Source organism: Ascaphus truei, chromosome 19 (genome assembly GCF_040206685.1).
Source record: "Ascaphus truei isolate aAscTru1 chromosome 19, aAscTru1.hap1, whole genome shotgun sequence".
In the NCBI taxonomy this organism is placed as follows: domain Eukaryota; kingdom Metazoa; phylum Chordata; class Amphibia; order Anura; family Ascaphidae; genus Ascaphus; species Ascaphus truei.
This window is the reverse complement of record NC_134501.1, coordinates 22,924,279-22,945,557: the sequence shown is the minus strand read 5'-3', so window position 1 is coordinate 22,945,557 and position 21,279 is coordinate 22,924,279. Positions and strand designations below refer to the sequence as shown.

At 49.7% G+C, this 21,279-nt stretch overlaps 2 protein-coding genes across 8 annotated transcripts in view; one reads left to right on the top strand and one right to left on the bottom strand.

Annotated features, from left to right (window-relative positions):
• Positions 1-523: 523 nt before the first annotated feature.
• SLC7A6OS (solute carrier family 7 member 6 opposite strand) lies at positions 524-12,618 on the bottom strand. The gene is made up of 5 exons (XM_075576931.1): positions 12,288-12,618; positions 8,694-9,029; positions 7,346-7,549; positions 6,599-6,725; positions 524-1,177 (listed from the first exon to the last, which is right to left on the bottom strand). Exons 1-5 carry the CDS (start codon positions 12,492-12,494, stop codon positions 1,065-1,067), a joined length of 987 nt encoding a protein of 328 aa, XP_075433046.1. The 5' UTR covers positions 12,495-12,618; the 3' UTR covers positions 524-1,064.
• Positions 12,579-21,279, top strand: part of PRMT7 (protein arginine methyltransferase 7) — a 33,669-nt gene continuing 24,968 nt past the window's right edge. Inside the window, exons 1-10 of one of the 7 annotated variants that reach the window (XM_075576929.1) lie at positions 12,579-12,686; positions 13,610-13,750; positions 14,203-14,239; positions 14,511-14,660; positions 14,904-15,012; positions 15,434-15,546; positions 15,946-16,175; positions 16,357-16,537; positions 18,469-18,596; positions 20,060-20,195. In XM_075576929.1, coding sequence (XP_075433044.1) covers positions 13,656-13,750; positions 14,203-14,239; positions 14,511-14,660; positions 14,904-15,012; positions 15,434-15,546; positions 15,946-16,175; positions 16,357-16,537; positions 18,469-18,596; positions 20,060-20,195 — 1,179 coding nt within the window. In that variant the 5' untranslated portion in view covers positions 12,579-12,686; positions 13,610-13,655. Of the gene's footprint in view, positions 12,748-13,609; positions 13,751-14,202; positions 14,240-14,510; positions 14,661-14,903; positions 15,013-15,433; positions 15,547-15,945; positions 16,176-16,356; positions 16,538-18,468; positions 18,597-20,059; positions 20,196-21,279 lie in introns of all 7 variants that reach the window. The other 6 variants (XM_075576928.1, XM_075576926.1, XM_075576930.1 and 3 more) reach the window with 6 other exon arrangements.

Genomic DNA, 21,279 nt, shown 5'->3' with positions numbered 1-21,279 from the left:
TTGACCTTTAACCCCCCCCCCTTGGGGGGTGGGTAATCTCACATGGGTGCTTCTGTTAAGAGATGGGTTTGTTTGTTTTATACAATAAAAGGAGATGAAAGCGTCTTGGCCTGACCTTGCCTTCCTACCGCGAGTAACGGGTTCAATGGTTCCAAACCAGCTATCTTTACTCTATTGCAGGCGTCAAATACCAACAGCTCAGGTTTGCTGGAGATTCCTGCTTCAGCGCAGGTGGTCTGAAGCTTGGGTATCCTTAAAGCTTGACCTATTGTGGTGTCTTGAGGACTGGCGTGAGCCCCCCTGACCTATTGGTATAGTGTTCAGTCACACAGCTGGTTTCCCACATTACATTTCCTCTATTAACCTGTACGGATCGGTGCAGCACAATGTATTAATCGCATGGGCTGCCTATCCTACACCCCAAGAAATCCCATGTAGGGTTACTAGGAGCGAAATGCTGAGAAGCCGCCTGAGGCTGCAGTCTCAGTCACTTACAGATCTTTCAGTCACAGGGACATGGAGATATTATATAAATCACCAATCTTTATTAAATATATGGTCATCCCCCCCGACGATGTCCTGCAGCCAAGTCTTTAACAGAAATAAAGGCATCCTTCATTCACTGACCGGAGAATTGCAACATGATGCAATCCGGCTCTCCAGGGCCCTTCTCTGCAGGACGGCTCCCGGGGGCCCCTCTCTGCAGGACGGCTCCCGGGGGCCTCTCCAGTCCCACTGGCAAAGGTGGCTTAAAAAACTACTACAAAACACTGCTGTGCCAATTCAATGAGTATTACACCCACGGGGAAGGGTTTCTATCCCTGCCATGTACGTTCCCACGAGAAACAGAAATGTTAATGGTTTCACAAATTTGGCAAGAACCCCAAAATATTCCTGGGGGGGGGGAGGGTTTCGCACCTCGATGTGAAGCCAGGAGGAGACCTGATCTGCTGCAGTGATAATGAGGCTTCTCCCGTCTCCAAGTGGAAGAATAAAGCGTGATATTTACATCGCTGAAAAGTAACATTATGCAGCTTTGTTCCCCCACAGATCGCTCACAGGGTTTAATCAGACTCCACTTCTGCCATCTCGTCATATCCAAACTGCTGCTGCTGCACCTGACAGTAATCGTGCCAGGCTTGTCCCCTCACCCCCTCGTCACTGTCCTCATAGTAGCCTGCGGGGAGAAGTGTTTGGGAAATAGGAACAGGTTACATAACTGGAGCGCTTTTCATGCAGCAAACCCACATCACACACCGCCTGACAAGCATTTCTGCCGAGGTTTTTTGTGCGTGTAAATTAGGTGGGAAGAAGGGGGTCTCTGGAGTTATTTCAGCTCCGGTGACCCCCGATTCCCAAGATAAATGTAGCTCATGCCGTTGGCAAACCCCCCCTCCCCCCCCCCCCGGCATTCAATATAGTGGCTCAAATTGACAGGAGCCAATAGGAAGCTGCAATGTCATCTGGCGTGTGTGATGCGGGAACTTTAAACATGAGGGAGGTACCGGAACCTCCTACAGAGGTAACTGGGGAAGCAGGGGAGGCCCAGAGCTGAAATTTAACGCTGTTCAACCCCGGGGACCCCCTGCAACAGAAATCAGACTGAAAAAAAAACACAAATCACCTGCGGTGTCATATACATCTAATTACCCAGAATACCCCATGTCGTGTCATGATGAATTCATTAGATTTATTTCACACTTTCTGATGCTCCTCACATATCTCTTTTTTAAATTCCCGAGAAAGACGAAGGCAAAAACTATGATTATACAGAAAAAACATTAAAAATGTGAGGTGCGGTAAATACCCTCATCTGCAGTAACACTATTTACACATCTTTTCAAGCCCTGCAGGAACGCAAAAGCTAAAAATGTGTGTGTGTGCCGAGCATGCGCATTTTAAGTGAAACTTGTCTTTTGTCACAGAAATTGTATTTGTAATGGTGATGTTTTTAATTAAAAATCAAAACACAATCAGTGCCAAAACGCAAAGAAGTTTGACTTAGAACGCGTGTTTTAGCTATTTGCAATTCTATATTTAAAGTAATTGAATTCCTTGTGTGTGTGTGTCAGTCAGCGTGTGTGTCAGTGTTCTGCTGCGCCGGTGCCTTCTGCGCATGCGTGAGAATGGGGGCAGTACCGATTAGGCTGCGTCCATAGGACTGCAGCCGTGCTGAGGCGCGCGGAGACTGAGGGAAAGCGGGTGCTTTCCCTAGCCTTGGTCCGCGCGCCGTCCGGGGGCGGGCCAGTGACGTCACGGAGCTGGTTCGCCCTCATTGGGCGAACCGCTCACGTGACCGGCCCTGCGCTCCCTTGAGCGCTTGAAACTAAAAACTGAATAAGACTTACGCTTGCGGAAGCGAGCCCCTGCTAAAGCCGCTCTCATTGCGGCTGCAGGGGCTCAGTGCCGAGCGTGAGCACGCCTCAGCGCATAAGCGCTGACCCTGGACGCAGCCTTAGGCTTGTGCGCATGCGCGATGATTCTGCTGGCGCAGCCTCCCTCTCCTCCCCCCGGCGGAGGTGCGGGGACACGGTCAGCCCCCTCGCATCTCCCGGCCGAAGAGATGTCGGGGAGCCGGGGCACAGGACGGCTGTACTGCGCATGTGTGGGGGTGACAATTGGCTTTTGCGCATGCGCGCCACGGTTCACAAACCCCCTTCTGCGCATGCAAGTTTAGTGTAAGGTCCGTGCAGCCTAGAATGTTTTTGTACGCATGTGCGACAGCAACGCGTCCATTCGTACTGTGACGTCCTTCGCGCTACGGTTTTTCGTTACAAGGCAAGGATTTTTTCCCATGAAAACCCTGTAGGCGCCAGCAAAGAAGTTTCCATAATAAAAAAAAATCCCCGCAGTAGGAATTATACTGCAAACGTAATACTGGCGCGGTGCTTCTCCTGCAGGGATCCCGTGGGGTGATGCTGTACGTCGGGTGATGAGGTGGAGAACAGGGAGGATAAAGGGGACCGGGGAGGAGGATAAAGGTCCGGTGACCAAACGGGAAAAGGATTTCAGCGGGGCGAACCCGACCATGATAATGTGATATCTACAGAGGGTTATGCAAGGCAAACAGGAGGCGTGATACGCTGCAGGAACGCTCCCAAACACGCAGGAACGCCGCTCCCAAACACTTCCGCACATGCAGGAGCGCTCCCAAACACTTCCGCACATGCAGGAACGCTCCCAAACACTTCCGTACACGCAGGAGCGCTCCCAAACACTTCCGTACACGCAGGAACGCCGCTCCCAAACACTTCCGTACACGCAGGAACGCCGCTCCCAAACACTTCCGCACATGCAGGAACGCTCCCAAACACTTCCGTACACGCAGGAACGCCGCTCCCAAACACTTCCGCACATGCAGGAACGCTCCCAAACACTTCCGCACATGCAGGAACGCCGCTCCCAAACACTTCCGTACACGCAGGAACGCCGCTCCCAAACACTTCCGTACACGCAGGAGCGCTCCCAAACACTTCCGCACACGCAGGAGCGCTCCCAAACACTTCCGCACACGCAGGAGCGCTCCCAAACACTTCTGCACACGCAGGAGCGCTCCCAAACACTTCCGCACACGCAGGAACGCTCCCAAACACTTCCGCACACGCAGGAACGCTCCCAAACACTTCTGCACATGCAGGAGCGCTCCCAAACACTTCTGTACACGCAGGAACGCTCCCAAACACTTCCGCACACGCAGGAACGCTCCCAAACACTTCCGCACATGCAGGAACGCTCCCAAACACTTCCGCACACGCAGGAACGCTCCCAAACACTTCCGCACACGCAGGAACGCTCCCAAACACTTCCGCACATGCAGGAACGCTCCCAAACACTTCCGCACATGCAGGAACGCTCCCAAACACTTCCGCACATGCAGGAACGCTCCCAAACACTTCCGCACATGCAGGAACGCTCCCAAACACTTCCGCACATGCAGGAACGCTCCCAAACACTTCCGTACACGCAGGAGCGCTCCCAAACACTTCCGTACACGCAGGAACGCCGCTCCCAAACACTTCCGTACATGCAGGAACGCCGCTCCCAAACACTTCCGCACATGCAGGAGCGCTCCCAAACACTTCTGTACACGCAGGAGCGCTCCCAAACACTTCCGCACATGCAGGAACGCTCCCAAACACTTCCGCACATGCAGGAACGCTCCCAAACACTTCCGCACATGCAGGAACGCTCCCAAACACTTCCGCACATGCAGGAACGCTCCCAAACACTTCCGCACATGCAGGAACGCTCCCAAACACTTCCGCACATGCAGGAACGCTCCCAAACACTTCCGCACATGCAGGAACGCTCCCAAACACTTCCGCACACGCAGGAACGCTCCCAAACACTTCCGCACATGCAGGAACGCTCCCAAACACTTCCGCACATGCAGGAACGCTCCCAAACACTTCCGCACATGCAGGAACGCTCCCAAACACTTCCGCACATGCAGGAACGCTCCCAAACACTTCCGCACACGCAGGAACGCTCCCAAACACTTCCGCACATGCAGGAACGCTCCCAAACACTTCCGCACATGCAGGAACGCTCCCAAACACTTCCGTACACGCAGGAGCGCTCCCAAACACTTCCGTACACGCAGGAACGCCGCTCCCAAACACTTCCGTACACGCAGGAACGCCGCTCCCAAACACTTCCGCACATGCAGGAACGCTCCCAAACACTTCCGTACACGCAGGAACGCCGCTCCCAAACACTTCCGCACATGCAGGAACGCTCCCAAACACTTCCGCACATGCAGGAACGCCGCTCCCAAACACTTCCGTACACGCAGGAACGCCGCTCCCAAACACTTCCGTACACGCAGGAACGCCGCTCCCAAACACTTCCGTACACGCAGGAACGCCGCTCCCAAACACTTCCGCACATGCAGGAACGCTCCCAAACACTTCCGCACATGCAGGAACGCTCCCAAACACTTCCGCACATGCAGGAACGCTCCCAAACACTTCCGCACACGCAGGAACGCTCCCAAACACTTCCGCACATGCAGGAACGCTCCCAAACACTTCCGCACATGCAGGAACGCTCCCAAACACTTCCGTACACGCAGGAGCGCTCCCAAACACTTCCGTACACACAGGAACGCCGCTCCCAAACACTTCCGTACACGCAGGAACGCCGCTCCCAAACACTTCCGTACACGCAGGAACGCCGCTCCCAAACACTTCCGCACATGCAGGAACGCTCCCAAACACTTCCGTACACGCAGGAACGCCGCTCCCAAACACTTCCGCACATGCAGGAACGCTCCCAAACACTTCCGCACATGCAGGAACGCCGCTCCCAAACACTTCCGTACACGCAGGAACGCCGCTCCCAAACACTTCCGTACACGCAGGAACGCCGCTCCCAAACACTTCCGTACACGCAGGAACGCCGCTCCCAAACACTTCCGTACACGCAGGAACGCCGCTCCCAAACACTTACGTACACGCAGGAACGCCGCTCCCAAACACTTACGTACACGCAGGAACGCCGCTCCCAAACACTTCCGTACACGCAGGAACGCCGCTCCCAAACACTTCCGTACCTGCAGGAACGCTCCCAAACACTTCCATACACGCAGGAGCGCTCCCAGACACTTCCCTACACGCAGGAACGCTCCCAAACACTTCCGTACACGCAGGAACGCTCCCAAACACTTCCGTACACGCAGGAACGCTCCCAAACACTTCCGTACACGCAGGAACGCTCCCAAACACTTCCGTACACGCAGGAGCGCTCCCAAACACTTCCGTACACGCAGGAATGCTCCCAAACACTTCCGCACACGCAGGAACGCCGCTCCCAAACACGCAGGAACGCCGCTCCCAAACACTTCCGTACACGCAGGAACGCTCCCAAACACTTCCGTACACGCAGGAGCGCTCCCAAACACTTCCGCACACGCAGGAGCGCTCCCAAACACTTCCGCACACGCAGGAACGCTCCCAAACACTTCCGCACACGCAGGAACGCTCCCAAACACTTCCGTACACGCAGGAACGCTCCCAAACACGCAGAACGCCGCTCCCAAACACGCAGGAACGCCGCTCCCAAACACTTTCGTACACGCAGGAGCGTTCCCAAACACTTCTGCACATGCAGGAACGCTCCCAAACACTTCTGCACATGCAGGAACGCTCCCAAACACTTCCGTACACGCAGGAGCGCTCCCAAACACTTCTGCACATGCAGGAACGCTCCCAAACACTTCCGTACACGCAGGAGCGCTCCCAAACACTTCTGCACATGCAGGAACGCTCCCAAACACTTCCGTACACGCAGGAGCGCTCCCAAACACTTCTGCACATGCAGGAACGCTCCCAAACACTTCTGCACACGCAGGAACGCTCCCAAACACTTCTGCACACGCAGGAACGCTCCCAAACACTTCCGTACACGCAGGAACGCTCCCAAACACTTCCGTACACGCAGGAACGCTCCCAAACACTTCCGTACACGCAGGAGCGCTCCCAAACACTTCCGCACACGCAGGAACGCTCCCAAACACTCATGTACACAGGACAGAGAAAGGATAAGGAAGCTGCCTAACACCTCCAGTCTGTACCCTCCCTGTTGGTCTCTGAATTACCCATGTGCCTCTCCTCCTTGTCGCTGTCGCCATCCTCCTCTTCGGGATACTCGTTCCTCCAGTTGTTCTCCTCATTCTCGTCGTCTTCATCCTCGTACGTCTCCTCTGGTTCACGGTCATCATCTACCTGTGCGGGAAGGGACGGTAAGCGGGCGGCGGGAGGAGAGGGTAAGCGGGCGGCAGGAGGAGAGGGTAAGCGGGCAGCAGGAGGAGAGGGTAAGCAGGCGGCGGGAGAAGGGAAGCGGGCGGAGAGGGGAAGCGGGAGGAGAGGGGAAGCGGGCGGCGGGAGGGGACGCAGAGTGGGTGGCAGGAGTGGACGCCTTCCTGACCTGAGGGTTTCTGCAGTCACAGGAGGCCAAACACCTCATCACCCAACATTATCTAAAACAATCACTAAATCTAATCCAGCTATAGATCAAAGGGCAGAAAGATGCCCGTCACTTTAGTACAATTAGAAATATTCCTTTAATATATAGCGTTAGAAGATAATATACTGTACTAATAACTGAAGTGGTCTTTTTCTGACCATAAGTAGAGGACTAGTATGCATTATGCCTCTTGTGCTGTACTTCGCTATGTGAAATGCTGGCACCATATAATGAAGCAGTAAACTAATGACCTGCCATTCTGTTTTACACACATTGGGATCCCCTAACGAAAGTCTGCCGCCTAACTGAGGCACACGCAGAAAACTAAAGCAATCCCATGACTTGGTCGTGCGTGAGACTTTAGCAAAGTGTTTCTTACCAGCTGCTGTTCCAGAGTGTACGGCTGGACGGAGAGGATGTCCTCTATCCAGCCGTGCGCAGAGGACTCTGTGTAATAGATGTCATACACGTACTCCTCCATGCTCTCGCGGTGCTCCGTCCCCGGGCCTGCCGCAGACACGGCCAGCCGCTCCCGGATCATCCTCACAGAGTTACACAGGATGGTATCAGGATCATGATTTTTCTGTGAAATAAAACATCAGGCCAGGCTCAGCGGGAATGTTCCATGCAAGGTGGCAAATGCACAGACGCTTTAACCTCTGTAGGGGTGAAGGTGACAAACATGACTGCTACAAGAGTAGTGCACGCATGGACCAGACACTCAGCAGGGGCTAAAAAAACTAAACTAAAAAAAATACTTAAGAATTCCACAAAACGCCCTTTTGCAGGTTGATGCAGTGCTGCAAGTGTGATGATATTTATTATTTATAACAAAACTTCCCGTGATTTTTTTTACATTTTATGTGAAAAGAATGTATTAACAAAAAAAAACAAAAAAAAAAAAAAGATTTCCTTTCTGTCCGTTTAACATAAATATCCCGTGAATGTTTTATAATCATGTGCCAGCAATCTTGGCTATAACAGGATGGGAGACTCCTGACTGCTAACACAGTGCCAGCATGTTTGTGAAGAGCAGCAGAATCAGACACAGATATCAGGTTTGAGGTTTGGCAGTCTGTGGGTAAAACAGGAGAACGGTGTGAAGCGATCTTCTGCCAACATTTTATTTGCAATGTTTCGTGTTACCGCCGAGCTGAATCATACACAAATAAACTGGAGCAGTGAAGGATTCCCAGAGAGTACCTACCACTCAACAAAAATTCAAGTGGTAAGTATTAATCTAGGTGCATGAAGGAAAAAAAACAACACACATATATACATATGATAGAAAAAAGAAACATACAGCGCAATCACACAGGGATATCTAACCAATTATTACCACATAAAGATATAGTAGGGGGTATTTAACCCTTACAATCTACCTGTCCCTGTCTCTGTCTGCTGTTTTTTTCTTCTCTCTTTTGTCTCCCCGTGCGCCTAGGTCATTCTTCTGACATATATACATATATGGTTGATTTAGAAGAATCAACCAAAAAGAATCCCTTTACAAAGCTCAGATAACAGGTTTCAGACCTCAATTGGGACTAACTGCTACTAACCTGAATCCCGCTGTGTGTCCCAAATGCATGCCAGGCATATGCAGAGTCCCTTGATAACCCTACAAGCCTCACCCATGTATCCCTGGCACACTGGGTTTAACAGGACAGTGCAAATAAATAGGATTTCCTTGTGGCCCTGCACATCCAGGCATTAATACACAAACTTACCTTTAACTCTTCCGTTGCCTTTTCTGCTTCCTCTTGCACCATGTCGAAGAGCTGGAAGTCCCCGCCGCTCTCTGGGGCCGAGACCTCTGCTCTCTCTCCGGGTACTGACGGCTCATGGTCAGGGCAGGCAGGTTGGCCGGTAGTCGGAGAGGCGCCCTCTCCCTGCTCACAGTTGGGCCGGTAACTTGTGATCAGACGGTAGCGGCTTTCTTGGCGCTTGGCTTCCTTTGAGGCTCGTAGGTACTGCTGGATCCTCTGCGCGCTCCCCAGGGAGGGGCGCCGGGTGGCTCGGTCCCGTGAAATCGCTTCCTGGATGTACTTCTGGAGAGGCTCATTCTGAGGGAGAAACAGCGCAAACACTCAGCTCCGAGACGCCAGCATTAATTAACTGGTTGGTCATACCTTCCAAACTCCAAAATAGGATGAGGCCAATTATTATTACACCCCCACTTATTAACCCTGCTCATTAATCAACGCAAATCCGCATTATCATTTGTATTACCAGTTATTTTAATTATGACTAGGCCCGATTCCTGACCTTTATTAATATTAATTATTATTGTTTATTATTACCACTATGTAGCAGGCCCTGCCCTATAATAATACTGTATTAATATTACAGGCCTCAGGCCCACTCTATAATTATTACCACCAGCCTCGGTTTCTCTAATTATTACAGTACTACAGGCCAGTGTATAATATTATTATACAGGCCTACGTGTAGGTTATATTATTATTATGACAGGCCTCAATATATAGTATTATGGGTTTCAGTGTATATCATTATTATTATGACAGGCCTCAGTGTATGGTATTATTATTATATAGGCCTCAGTGTAGGTTATATTACTATTATTATTATTGACATAACTCAGGCCTCAATGTCTATCATTATGACAGGCCCAGTGTGTAGTATTATTAACTCAAGCCTCATTGTATAGTATTATCTCAGACCTCAGTGTATAGTATTATTATCTCAGGCCTCATTGTATAGTATTATCTCAGGCCTCAGTGTATAGTATTATTATCTCAGACCTCAGTGTATAGTATTATCTCAGGCCTCAGTGTATAGTATTATTATCTCAGGCCTCAGTATATACTTAGTATTATTATCTCAGGCCTCAGTGTATACTTAGTATTGTCTCAGGCCTCGGTGTATAGTATTATTATCTCAGGCCTCAGTGTATACTTAGTATTGTCTCAGGCCTCGGTGTATAGTATTATCTCAGGCCTCGGTGTATAGTATTATCTCAGGCCTCGGTGTATAGTATTATCTCAGGCCTCGGTGTATAGTATTATCTCAGGCCTCGGTGTATAGTATTATCTCAGGCCTCGGTGTATAGTATTATCTCAGGCCTCAGTGTATAGTATTATCTCAGGCCTCAGTGTATATAATTATTATCTCAGGCCTCAGTGTATAGTATTATTATCTCAGGCCTCAGTGTGTAGTATTATTATCTCAGGCCTCAGTGTGTAGTATTATTATCTCAGGCCTCAGTGTGTAGTATTATTATCTCAGGCCTCAGTGTGTAGTATTATTATCTCAGGCCTCAGTATATACTTAGTATTATTATCTCAGGCCTCAGTGTATACTGAGTATTATCTCAGGCCTCAGTGTATAGTATTATTATCTCAGGCCTCAGTGTGTAGTATTATTATCTCAGGCCTCAGTGTATAGTATTATTATCTCAGACCTCAGTGTGTAGTATTATTATCTCAGGCCTCAGTGTGTAGTATTATTATCTCAGGCCTCAGTGTGTAGTATTATTATCTCAGGCCTCAGTGTGTAGTATTATTATCTCAGGCCTCAGTATATACTTAGTATTATTATCTCAGGCCTCAGTGTATACTGAGTATTATCTCAGGCCTCAGTGTATAGTATTATTATCTCAGGCCTCAGTGTGTAGTATTATTATCTCAGGCCTCAGTGTATAGTATTATTATCTCAGACCTCAGTGTGTAGTATTATTATCTCAGGCCTCAGTGTGTAGTATTATTATCTCAGGCCTCAGTGTGTAGTATTATTATCTCAGGCCTCAGTATATACTTAGTATTATTATCTCAGGCCTCAGTGTATACTGAGTATTATCTCAGGCCTCAGTGTATATAATTATTATCTCAGACCTCAGGCCTCTGTGTATAGTATTATTATCTCAGGCCTCAGGCCTCGGTGTATAGTATTATTATCTCAGGCCTCAGTGTATAGTATTATTATCTCAGGCCTCAGTGTATACTTAGTATTATTATCTCAGGCCTCAGTGTATAGTATTATTATCTCAGGCCTCTGTGTATAGTATTATTATCTCAGGCCTCAGTGTATACTTAGTATTATTATCTCAGACCTCAGTGTATAGTATTATTATCTCAGGCCTCAGTGTATACTTAGTATTATTATCTCAGGCCTCAGTGTATATAATTATTATCTCAGACCTCAGGCCTCGGTGTATAGTATTATTATCTCAGGCCTCAGTGTATATAATTATTATCTCAGGCCTCAGTGTATAGTATTATTATCTCAGGCCTCAGTGTATATAATTATTATCTCAGGCCTCAGTGTATATAATTATTATCTCAGGCCTCAGTGTATAGTATTATTATCTCAGACCTCAGGCCTCGGTGTATAGTATTATTATCTCAGGCCTCTGTGTATAGTATTATTATCTCAGGCCTCAGTGTATACTTAGTATTATTATCTCAGGCCTCAGTGTATAGTATTATTATCTCAGACCTCAGACCTCAGGCCTCGGTGTATAGTATTATTATCTCAGGCCTCTGTGTATAGTATTATTATCTCAGGCCTCAGTGTATACTTAGTATTATTATCTCAGGCCTCAGTGCGTAGAATTATTATCTCAGACCTCAGTGTATAGTATTATTATCTCAGGCCTCGGTGTATAGTATTATCTCAGGCCTCAGTGTATAGTATTATTATCTCAGGCCTCAGTATATACTTAGTATTATCTCAGCCCTCAGTGTATAGTATTATCTCAGGCCTCAGTGTATAGTATTATCTCAGGCCTCGGTGTATAGTATTATTATCTCAGACCTCAGTGTATAGTATTATCTCAGGCCTCAGTGTATAGTATTATTATCTCAGGCCTCAGTATATACTTAGTATTATCTCAGCCCTCAGTGTATAGTATTATCTCAGGCCTCAGTGTATAGTATTATTATCTCAGCCCTTAGTGTATAGTATTATCTCAGCCCTTAGTGTATAGTATTATCTCAGCCCTCAGTGTATAGTATTATTATCTCAGGCCTCAGTGTATAGTATTATTATCTCAGCCCTTAGTGTATAGTATTATCTCAGCCCTCAGTGTATAGTATTATTATCTCAGCCCTTAGTGTATAGTATTATCTCAGCCCTTAGTGTATAGTATTATCTCAGCCCTCAGTGTATAGTATTATTATCTCAGGCCTCGGTGTATAGTATTATTATCTCAGGCCTCAGTGTATAGTATTATTATCTCAGCCCTTAGTGTATACTTAGTATTATTATCTCAGCCCTTAGTGTATACTTAGTATTATCTCAGGCCTCGGTGTATAGTATTATTATCTCAGGCCTCAGTGTATAGTAGTATCCATGACCCGCACCTGGGAGGTGACAGTGGCTGTGAGCCTGAACACGTGTGTGTGCTCCGCCCCGGCCTCTCCCTGCTCCTCCGACCGGACCTCTCCCTGCTCGGCCCCGGCCTCTGCCTCCTCAGCCGGCTCCGCGCGGGGTTTCTTGCAGCGCAGTATTAGCGCCTCCGCCGGCTCCGCTCCCCGCTTCCGCTTCACCCGCAGCACGGCGGCTTCCATGGCAACCAGAGAGTCGGCGCAAACCTAGTGACCTCACCGAGCGCGCGCCATCTTGTGTGTGGCAAAGGGAGGCCGCGCGTGCTTCCGTCTCCCTGGTTACACCGAGGCGCGGGGTCACCGCTGCCGACTGCCGAGCATTGTGGGAAGATGGCGGCCCCCAGCTCAGGAGCGTTGTGATCTACAGGAAACCAAGTGAGTGACGCTCATCGGGCGAAGTGAGTGAGGCTGGTCAGTGAGTGAGTGAGGCTGGTCAGTAAGTGTATGTCTTTGTTTTTATAGCGCCATTAATGTACATAGCGCTTCACAGCAGTAATACACGTGACAATCCTATAGATAACAAATAATTTAAATAACACAAAGGGAAGAAGTGTTTCAGACATAAAAGTAACATTTAGGAAAAGGAGTCACTGCTCCGAAGAGCTCACAGTCTGAGTGAGTGAGACTGATCAGTGAGTGAGACTTCCTTATAATTAGGGATTCTGGTTTTAGGTTTTTACAAAAAAAACAGACATACTGCTTGTCTCGCACTTTCAGTTAAATCCGAACCCCACCTGGAAATGAAGCATCATTTTTTTAACGCATTAGACCTTTTGTAGCAACCCAGTCACAGATAGGAGACAGAGGGAGTATGCGAGCTACAAATAGTGCCCCAAATCAAATGTTTCAATTGGGGACATGCAAGTACACCAATTTATTTTTAAATAAAATCAGCATAAAAACAAAAAATAAACACAGAAAACCAAATCCCTACTTATGTGTGATACAAAGAAGAGGGGGAGTTTCCAACCCGAAAAAGTGAGGAAATGTGTGAAATGTCAAAAAGATGATTTTATTGAAACAACCAGATACAAATACATGACGTGAAACACTATACACTGAATATAACATGAAAGTGAACAGCACAACTGACCAATATACAATAAAGTGAATATGGCATAACCGTATACAATGCGGGATAAAACAAGTGGTAAAGGAGAACACGGGGATAAGGAAAGAGGGGGAACTCTGTCAGAGTTTGCAATCACAGGATCCCCAGGGCCATGGAATGCTAGTTAATATATAATGAGTTATAATTAGCAGGTATAATGGGTGTGGTATGGGTGTCATTCCTGAAGGTGCTATCCCTATGACCTCGGCGGGAAGTTCATACAGCGCTCAGCCATGAAGGTTTTCTGTGGACGAGTTAACCCCACCACAGGGGCGGTGGACTTGGTGGAGGAAGATGAAAACTATGATTATCACCAAGAGATTGCCAGGTGAGTGCTGCTTGGGATGTGGAGCGTGTACCACTAGAGTTAAATTCTTATACACACATGTAGAACACGCAGTCGGGGAGAAGCGCAGAACATGGATTTATTCCATTTTTTATTTTGGAGTAAATAGTGCAGACGGCGGTCCTTCGTACATATAGGGCTGTATTTACTAAGCAGCGTTCTGCCATGCAAACCTTTCAAATGACTAGCCGGTGTCTTCCAGCGCCGGACTGGACCATAATCCGCGCAGGATCTATATAGATCTCACACGTCTGAGTTGACACGTGTGTCTCTCTGCGCAGCTTGGCACTCTCCTGTACGTCCGCTGTACAGTGACTGTTAATACTTATATGTTAAGCGAATCTCGGAGACCTTTGGCTGCCTCCTGTCCTGAGTGTGGTAATCGGACCTCCGTCCCTGCTGAGACATGTTTGTGTTTTATCTGATCCCCACAGATCGTCGTATGCGGACATGCTGCACGACAAGGATCGAGTAAGTAAGGAAGTGTAATTGTGTCAATGGGGCTTTTTGTGTTATGACATCGCATCATCCCTAACCTGTGACATCATACAGCAGAAAATACCACACATACGCAGAACATTGATACACGGAACATGCTTACATCTTTGTGTGATTAGGCTTTCACGTTATTGAAGACCATGCTGGAGTGATACGAACCCCTCTGATTTGGTCAGCATTGGCGTTTCAGTAACGCTCCGTTCCGTGATAACCGCCATTCTGACACGCCTGTTCTCCCTCGCAGAACGAGAAGTATTACCAAGGTATCCGGGCGGCGGTGCGCAGAGTGAAGGAGCGCGGAGAGGAGGCCATGGTTCTGGACATCGGGACAGGCACGGGACTCCTGTCCATGATGGCGATCACAGCGGGCGCAGACTTTTGCTACGCCATCGAGGTGCGGGGCGATCACTCCTCACGTGCGATCACTCGGCAGTCGTGTCTTTCAAATGTGGAAACTTTGATAATGAAAGCTTGAATTTTTAAGAGAAGGAGGATGTCACGGGGACCCACAGGGGTCACACGTGGATATGGGAGAATACCATGAATATGATGTTTGGGTGGGGGGAAGTTTGCACCAGTGAAGGTAGCAGAGCCGCTACATCAAGGTTTCATGGTGGCGTAACGTTGTCTATCGCAGGTTTTCAAGCCGATGGCTGACACTGCGCTGCGGATAGTGGAAAAGAACGGCTTCAGCGGCAAGATCAAAATCATCAACAAGCACTCAACGGAGGTGACGGTGGGATCAGGTGAGCGAGCGCTGGGGATGTGACCCAATGGAACACGGAAACACGTTATCACGGACACATACCATATAGAAAGGGTTCCTGATAAGAGATCACAAGTGAAAGGACTCTGCAGGGTATAGATATTAGTGGGGTTTGTTTAACCTTTGCCGGGGCGGTAACGGAGCAGTGCCAGTTGGCTTACAAGATAAAGCAATGTTATCAACATCACGGTTACTCCATATGTACAGGAAGGAGACCCCTTTTTAAGTGATTTATTTACAGTTCCCCTGCGTTAAACTGACACTGGAGAGTGGGTATCCCCCCGCCCCCAATTCTTTTTTTATTTTGGGGTGATACACATGGCCCTGGCGGCACCTGATGAAGATGAGTGGTGGGATATTTCGGGGACGCCTCCCTCTCTCTAACTCTCCTTGCTGTGCAGGCGGAGACATGCAGGCCCGCGCCAACATCCTGATCACTGAGCTGTTTGACACGGAGCTCATAGGGGAAGGAGCTCTGCCCAGCTACGAACACGCTCAGCAGAACCTTATGCAGGTGCGTGACCCGGATACCGTGTCCCTCCCACACGTAATCACAGGCGCCAGGCGTTACCGCAACCTTACTGGCCGATATTGGGGCGTCTGTTTGAATGATAAAATATGTATGTGGGTGTGTGTGTATGTATATATAAGTATGATGTATGTATATTATATGTATGTATAAAATAGCTAGTGCTGTTGGCCGCACTTTTTACAACAGTTTACTGAATTTGAGATTGAGTCTCGCTGAACCGCAAGGCCTGTGGCACGGTGTGCCAATGTGTTGCTGTGCTGCTGAGCCATTGTTCTGTGCAGCTGAGCCATTGTGCCTTGCTGCGGTGTGCGGCGGCGCTGAGCCATTGTTCTGTGCCGCGGTGTGCCGTGCCGCTGAGCCGTTGCCTGTCGGTTTGTGCAGGATCAGTGGGAGGCGGTCCCTCACCGGGCCACGGTGTACGCTCAGCTGGTGGAATCTCATAGGATGTGGAGCTGGAACAAGCTCCTCCCCCTGCGCCTGGGATCTGAGGAGATCCGGTCCCCGACGGAAATGGAGAGCTGCCCCGGGGGCCCGTCTGTGTGCGACATCCAACTGAACCAGGTGTCCCAGAGTGACTTCCGCCCGCTCAGCGACGTTCTCGCCGTCTTCAGGTACGGGGGCTTCTTATTGACCCTTTGCTGCCAGCGGGGCTGCACTCGGGATTCTGGAGCTTCCATGAGAGATCATACAAACCTCTGACCCGCTTTTAATATGGCCGTTGGCTCCTCCCACAGAGATCACAGAATAAAGGGCCCTCTGTGTATGTTTATATTGTGTATCTTCCCCCTGCAGGGTGGATTTCAGCCAGCAGGTCAGCAGCTCCGCGGCCTCTCACCCCGTGCGCATTAGGTCTCTGGCCTCCGGAGCGGCTCAGGTTGTCCTGTCCTGGTGGGACATGGATATGGATCCTGAGGGGACAGTCACATGCAGTATGGAGCCACACTGGCTGCATCCCACATCCCAGCCCGGCCCGGTAAGGAGACCTCCCACAGCAAGGGCCACAGGCTCTATACACGTGTGTGTGTGTGTGTGTGTGTGTGTGTGTGTGTGTGTGTGTGTGTGTATATATCTATATATATATATATAATATATATATATATATATATATATATATATATATATATATATTTTATTACTTGTGAGCACATTCACATGTCTTAGGCAGGTCTGCAACCCTGCTTTTCGCCATTATCACCTAGCATACAGTGCTTCCACTGCAGCAAGGGATTCTGGGAAATGACATGCAAATGAGCACACAGTGCCACTTTTTCTCAAGACCACATTACATGGAAACCCCTTGAGCCAATGCAGGCTGCTTTAAATACAGCTTTTAAACATAGCATGGGATGAGATGCAAATCCAGTAAACCCACTCACAGACAGACTGTTTCGACCTTGTGGGTCTCATCAGTGTGAGGTTGGTTATACTGGCTTTGTAATTTGAGACATGAAGTAGGTCTTCACCACACATTATTTTTATATTATTATTCACACACACATCTCTCCAATAAAGAATATTACTTGTGAGCACATTCACATGTCTTAGGCCTTGCCCCCGCTGCCTACTACAGCGTCCGCTGTGGCGGACGCTGCACGGACGAGAGCCCTCCCCTCAATGGTGCCGGGCCCGCTGCGAGGGGGGGCCGCAGCGCTGGGGCGAGAGTTGCTCCTGCTCTCAATAAAATTGAGGGCAGGACTCGCGTCGAGCGATTAGGCACGCCCCCGGCGGTTCAGCCAATGAGGGCGAACCTGCCGGGTGACGTAATGGCCGCGCCCCCGTAACTCCTCCGCCATGCCCCCCCCAGTCTTTCTTCCTGCAGTGAGCTGCAGACCGGGGAATCGGCTGAACGCGCCGCCAATATCGCGGGCGCGCGTTACAGCGGAGAGACCGGGGCCTTAGCCTTAGACAGGTCTGCAACCCTGCCTTTCAACCATTTTCCCCTAGGATACAGTGCTCCCACTGCAGCAAGGGATTCTGGGAAATGACATGCAAAGGAGCACACGTGTCACCAGGTTGCAGACCTGTCTAAGGCTTTGGTTCCGCTGCGGCCGCGTGCGCGCTACTCACCATGTGATGGTGTCCTCCCGAGCCGGTCCCAGTCCCCCCTGGCTGCACAGCTCACTACACGCTGTGACGCGTCAGCCGCCAGGGGATGCAAGAGAATTGTAATCCCAAGTGGCGACACGTCACGTGGTGTGGCTGTGAGCCAATGAGGAGAGGAGGGCTTCGGAGAGGAGGAGGGGAGGGCTTCGGGAGGAGGGAAAAGCAGCTGCAGCACCACGGGAGCCCCCCTGCTCCCTCCCACAGACTCTGTCCTCAGGGAGGCTTTGGGGAGCGGGGAGGCGGGGGAGGGAACCCCCTGACACAGTGATGGCCCCGCCCCCCGACGTCATTGCTGCGCCCACCCGACCCGTTTTGGCCACGCCTCCTGCTCCCTACAGACCGCAGATAGCGGTCAAGTGCCTCTCCACGCGCCGCCTGTCTGCAGTGCGTGCTCTGAGGCAGCGGGGCCTTAGCCTAAGACATTCTTACTGTGTGTGTATGTATATCTGCCCCGCCCAACCGTTAGCAGGACAGTAACACTACGTGATATATAGTCTATATATCTCATCCCTAGTCAGTCCACTGCAGGGTGAAGGCATGCCCAATGACACACACACGGAGACAGACGCACACAGAGACACAGTATAGTGACAGTACTTTGTGACACTGTATACAGGATTCTGGGTGTCGCCAATGAGCACATGTATAGTGACCCTCCTGTGCTTTCAATAGGGCCCCTAACAATGTACGATGCGGCAGCATTACACAGCTTAGGAGGTGCAGAGCCAAGAGACCCGTGCAGAGGCAGGTGTATCACTCAGTGACGTGCAATATCTCACCCTGTGCTTGTGGCTGGTTTAGTGGAGAGATCACTGGATGCAGTGCGTGTACTTCCTGCCAGAGGAGAGTCCCGTGGCGCAGGGGGAGGAGCTACGTCTGACCGCTCACCAGGATGACTACTGCGTGTGGTACAGCCTCACGAAAACCGGGTAACTCGCCTCCCCTTCCCACTCCGAAGGTCGCTATTAAATCTCACATAGCCGGGCAACACACAACCTAAAGAAGGTATCTAATTGGCTTCCTTAAACTAGTCCAGCCGTGCTTCAAGCAAAAATTATTACACATATTTTAGGGCCTCTGGTTAAATGTTCGTCAGTCAAGGACTCCCTCTACCCGTAATCCCCCCTCCTCCCTCCGTCCTTAGAGAGTCCATAATGATAAGGGGAGGGGGAGAGAGGGGGCTTTGCCTGTGGAACACACAGAGACATCAGACAGAAGGGAGCAGCCTGAGGAAATCCCCCCCCCCTCCCAGGCCTCAGCCCCCTGTGTTTATATAATAACTGTAAAAATACTTATTGGTGTCAGGGAGGCATCAATCACCCAGATGTCACTTAACTTAACCATGTCGCTGCTATTAGTACACTTTGCACCTAGGAGAGACTGACCCCTTAACCATGTCACTGCTATTAGTACACTTTGCACCTAGGAGAGACTGACCCCTTAACCATGTCACTGCCATTAGTACACTTTGCCCCTAGGAGGGACTGACCCCTTAACCATGTCACTGCCATTAGTACACTTTGCCCCTAGGAGGGACTGGCCCCTTAACCCTGTCACTGCCATTAGTACACTTTGCCCCTAGGAGGGACTGACCCCTTAACTATGTCACTGCCATTAGTACACTTTGCCCCTAGGAGGGACTGAGCCCTTAACCCTGTCACTGCCATTAGTACACTTTGCCCCTGGGAGAGACTGACCCCTTAACCCTGTCACTGCCATTAGTACTATTTGCCCCTAGGAGAGACTGACCCCTTAACCATGTCACTGCCATTAGTACACTTTGCCCCTAGGAGAGACTGACCCCTTAACCATGTCACTGCCATTAGTACACTTTGCCCCTAGGAGAGACTGACCCCTTAACCATGTCACTGCCATTAGTACACTTTGCCCCTAGGAGGGACTGACCCCTTAACCATGTCACTGCCATTAGTACACTTTGCCCCCTAGGAGAGACTGACCCCTTAACCCTGTCACTGCCATTAGTACTATTTGCCCATAGGAGAGACTGACCCCTTAACCCTGTCACTGCCATTAGTACACTTTGCCCCTAGGAGGGACTGACCCCTTAACCATGTCACTGCCATTAGTACACTTTGCCCCTAGGAGAGACTGACCCCTTAACCATGTCACTGCCATTAGTACACTTTGCCCCTAGGAGAGACTGACCCCTTGACCCGTGTGGCAGGGAAGGGGTTACGCAGCTGGCCCTGCACTGCCAAGCTGCTGTGTATATCAGTGCAGAGCAGTGTGTTACATTTCCCCCCTGGCAGGGAAGGGTTTACTCAGGGAGTATATGGCATCACACACCGTTACCTGCCGCCTCTTCCCTCCGCTCCTTTTCCTGCCCCGGTTTGAGTGATTTCCCCCCCCCCCCCCTCTCTTATTCCTGCAGCACAGGGGAGCAGAGCGAGACGTCCGCACAGCGTCCCGCGTGTCACTGCGGAGCCCACATCACTTGGAACCGGGCACGTTTCGGGGAACTCAATGACCAGCGCAGGATGGAGCGGTACGAGGCGGCTCTGAGAGAGGTGAGGGGCGGGGCGGTGGGTACCCTTAACACTCCGACAGCTGGACGCGTGCGGGTGCAATACTCCGGCAGCTGGACGCGCGCGGGCGAAATACTTCGGCAGCTGGACGCGCGCGGGCGCAATACTCCGACAGCTGGACGCGCGCGGGTGCAATACTCCGACAGGTAGTAGATATAGGTGAAGCACAGCCGAGGAAATCCTTTATCCAATGTCCATACAGGAAGAAAGGGTAGGCCACTCCAAACTGACGAAAAAGTTAATTTATTGCAAGACTAACATACAGTGCCATAAAGGGACTGATAGAACGCACTGTATGTCAGTCTTGCAATAAATTTACTTTTTCGTCAGTTTGGAGGGCCTACCCTTTCTTCCTGTATGGACATTGGATAAAGGATTTCCTCGGCTGTGCTTCACCTATATCTACTACCTGTCTGAATTTACCACGGATGGACTGCACACCTATGATGGTCAGAGTGCCCCTGACGTAACACAGGTAAAGAGCCGCAGTGCTTTAAACATTTACTGGTTACGACGGACATTGTCCTTCATATTATATAGCTGGATTGTTTTTTATTATAGTGTACATGGCAGACTCCACTAGTCACTATTCCCTTCCGGTTTGCCTCATAACAAGTGGGGGCGCTCCATCGTCACATGGATTCTCAATTATGGCATCATGGTTGTGAAAGCGCAGAAATAAAATCAATGAGTCAAGGGTTCAAAAAGTAACAACATGAGTTTATCTGTACCAAGGCACAATTGGGAGACAAGAATTCAAAAAGAACTCAAGCCTCTGAAAACATATTGCTTGGTATCATATTTTTATACATTTCAAAATGAGTAATACACCCCTTAAGGGGGATGGCTTAGAGATAAAAAACATATGATGACTTATACAAAAAGACATATTGATACCTAAATATGCTGCATACGCTATATTCTTATCCTATATACCATATATGTGGGCCGCCCTTAACCTTGTGACATAAGGGAGTTACTGTGTCCAGCCCTGTGTGTTACTGTATCTGTCAGATAACAGAACCTAAAGTCAGCAGGAATATCTAAGACAGGAAAAACCTCTTAC

What these genes read in the sequence shown, in the direction of transcription:
- SLC7A6OS (XM_075576931.1), bottom strand. Translation starts at nt 12,494, where the DNA reads ATGGAAGCCGCCGTGCTGCGGGTGAAGCGGAAGCGGGGAGCGGAGCCG. An exon ending in CAGCCACTGTCACCTCCCAG is followed by an intron (nt 9,030 to 12,287) that starts GTGCGGGTCATG and finishes TTTCTCCCTCAG; the next exon opens with AATGAGCCTCTCCAGAAGTA. An exon ending in CAAGGAGGAGAGGCACATGG is followed by an intron (nt 1,178 to 6,598) that starts GTAATTCAGAGA and finishes TTCTCCCCGCAG; the next exon opens with GCTACTATGAGGACAGTGAC.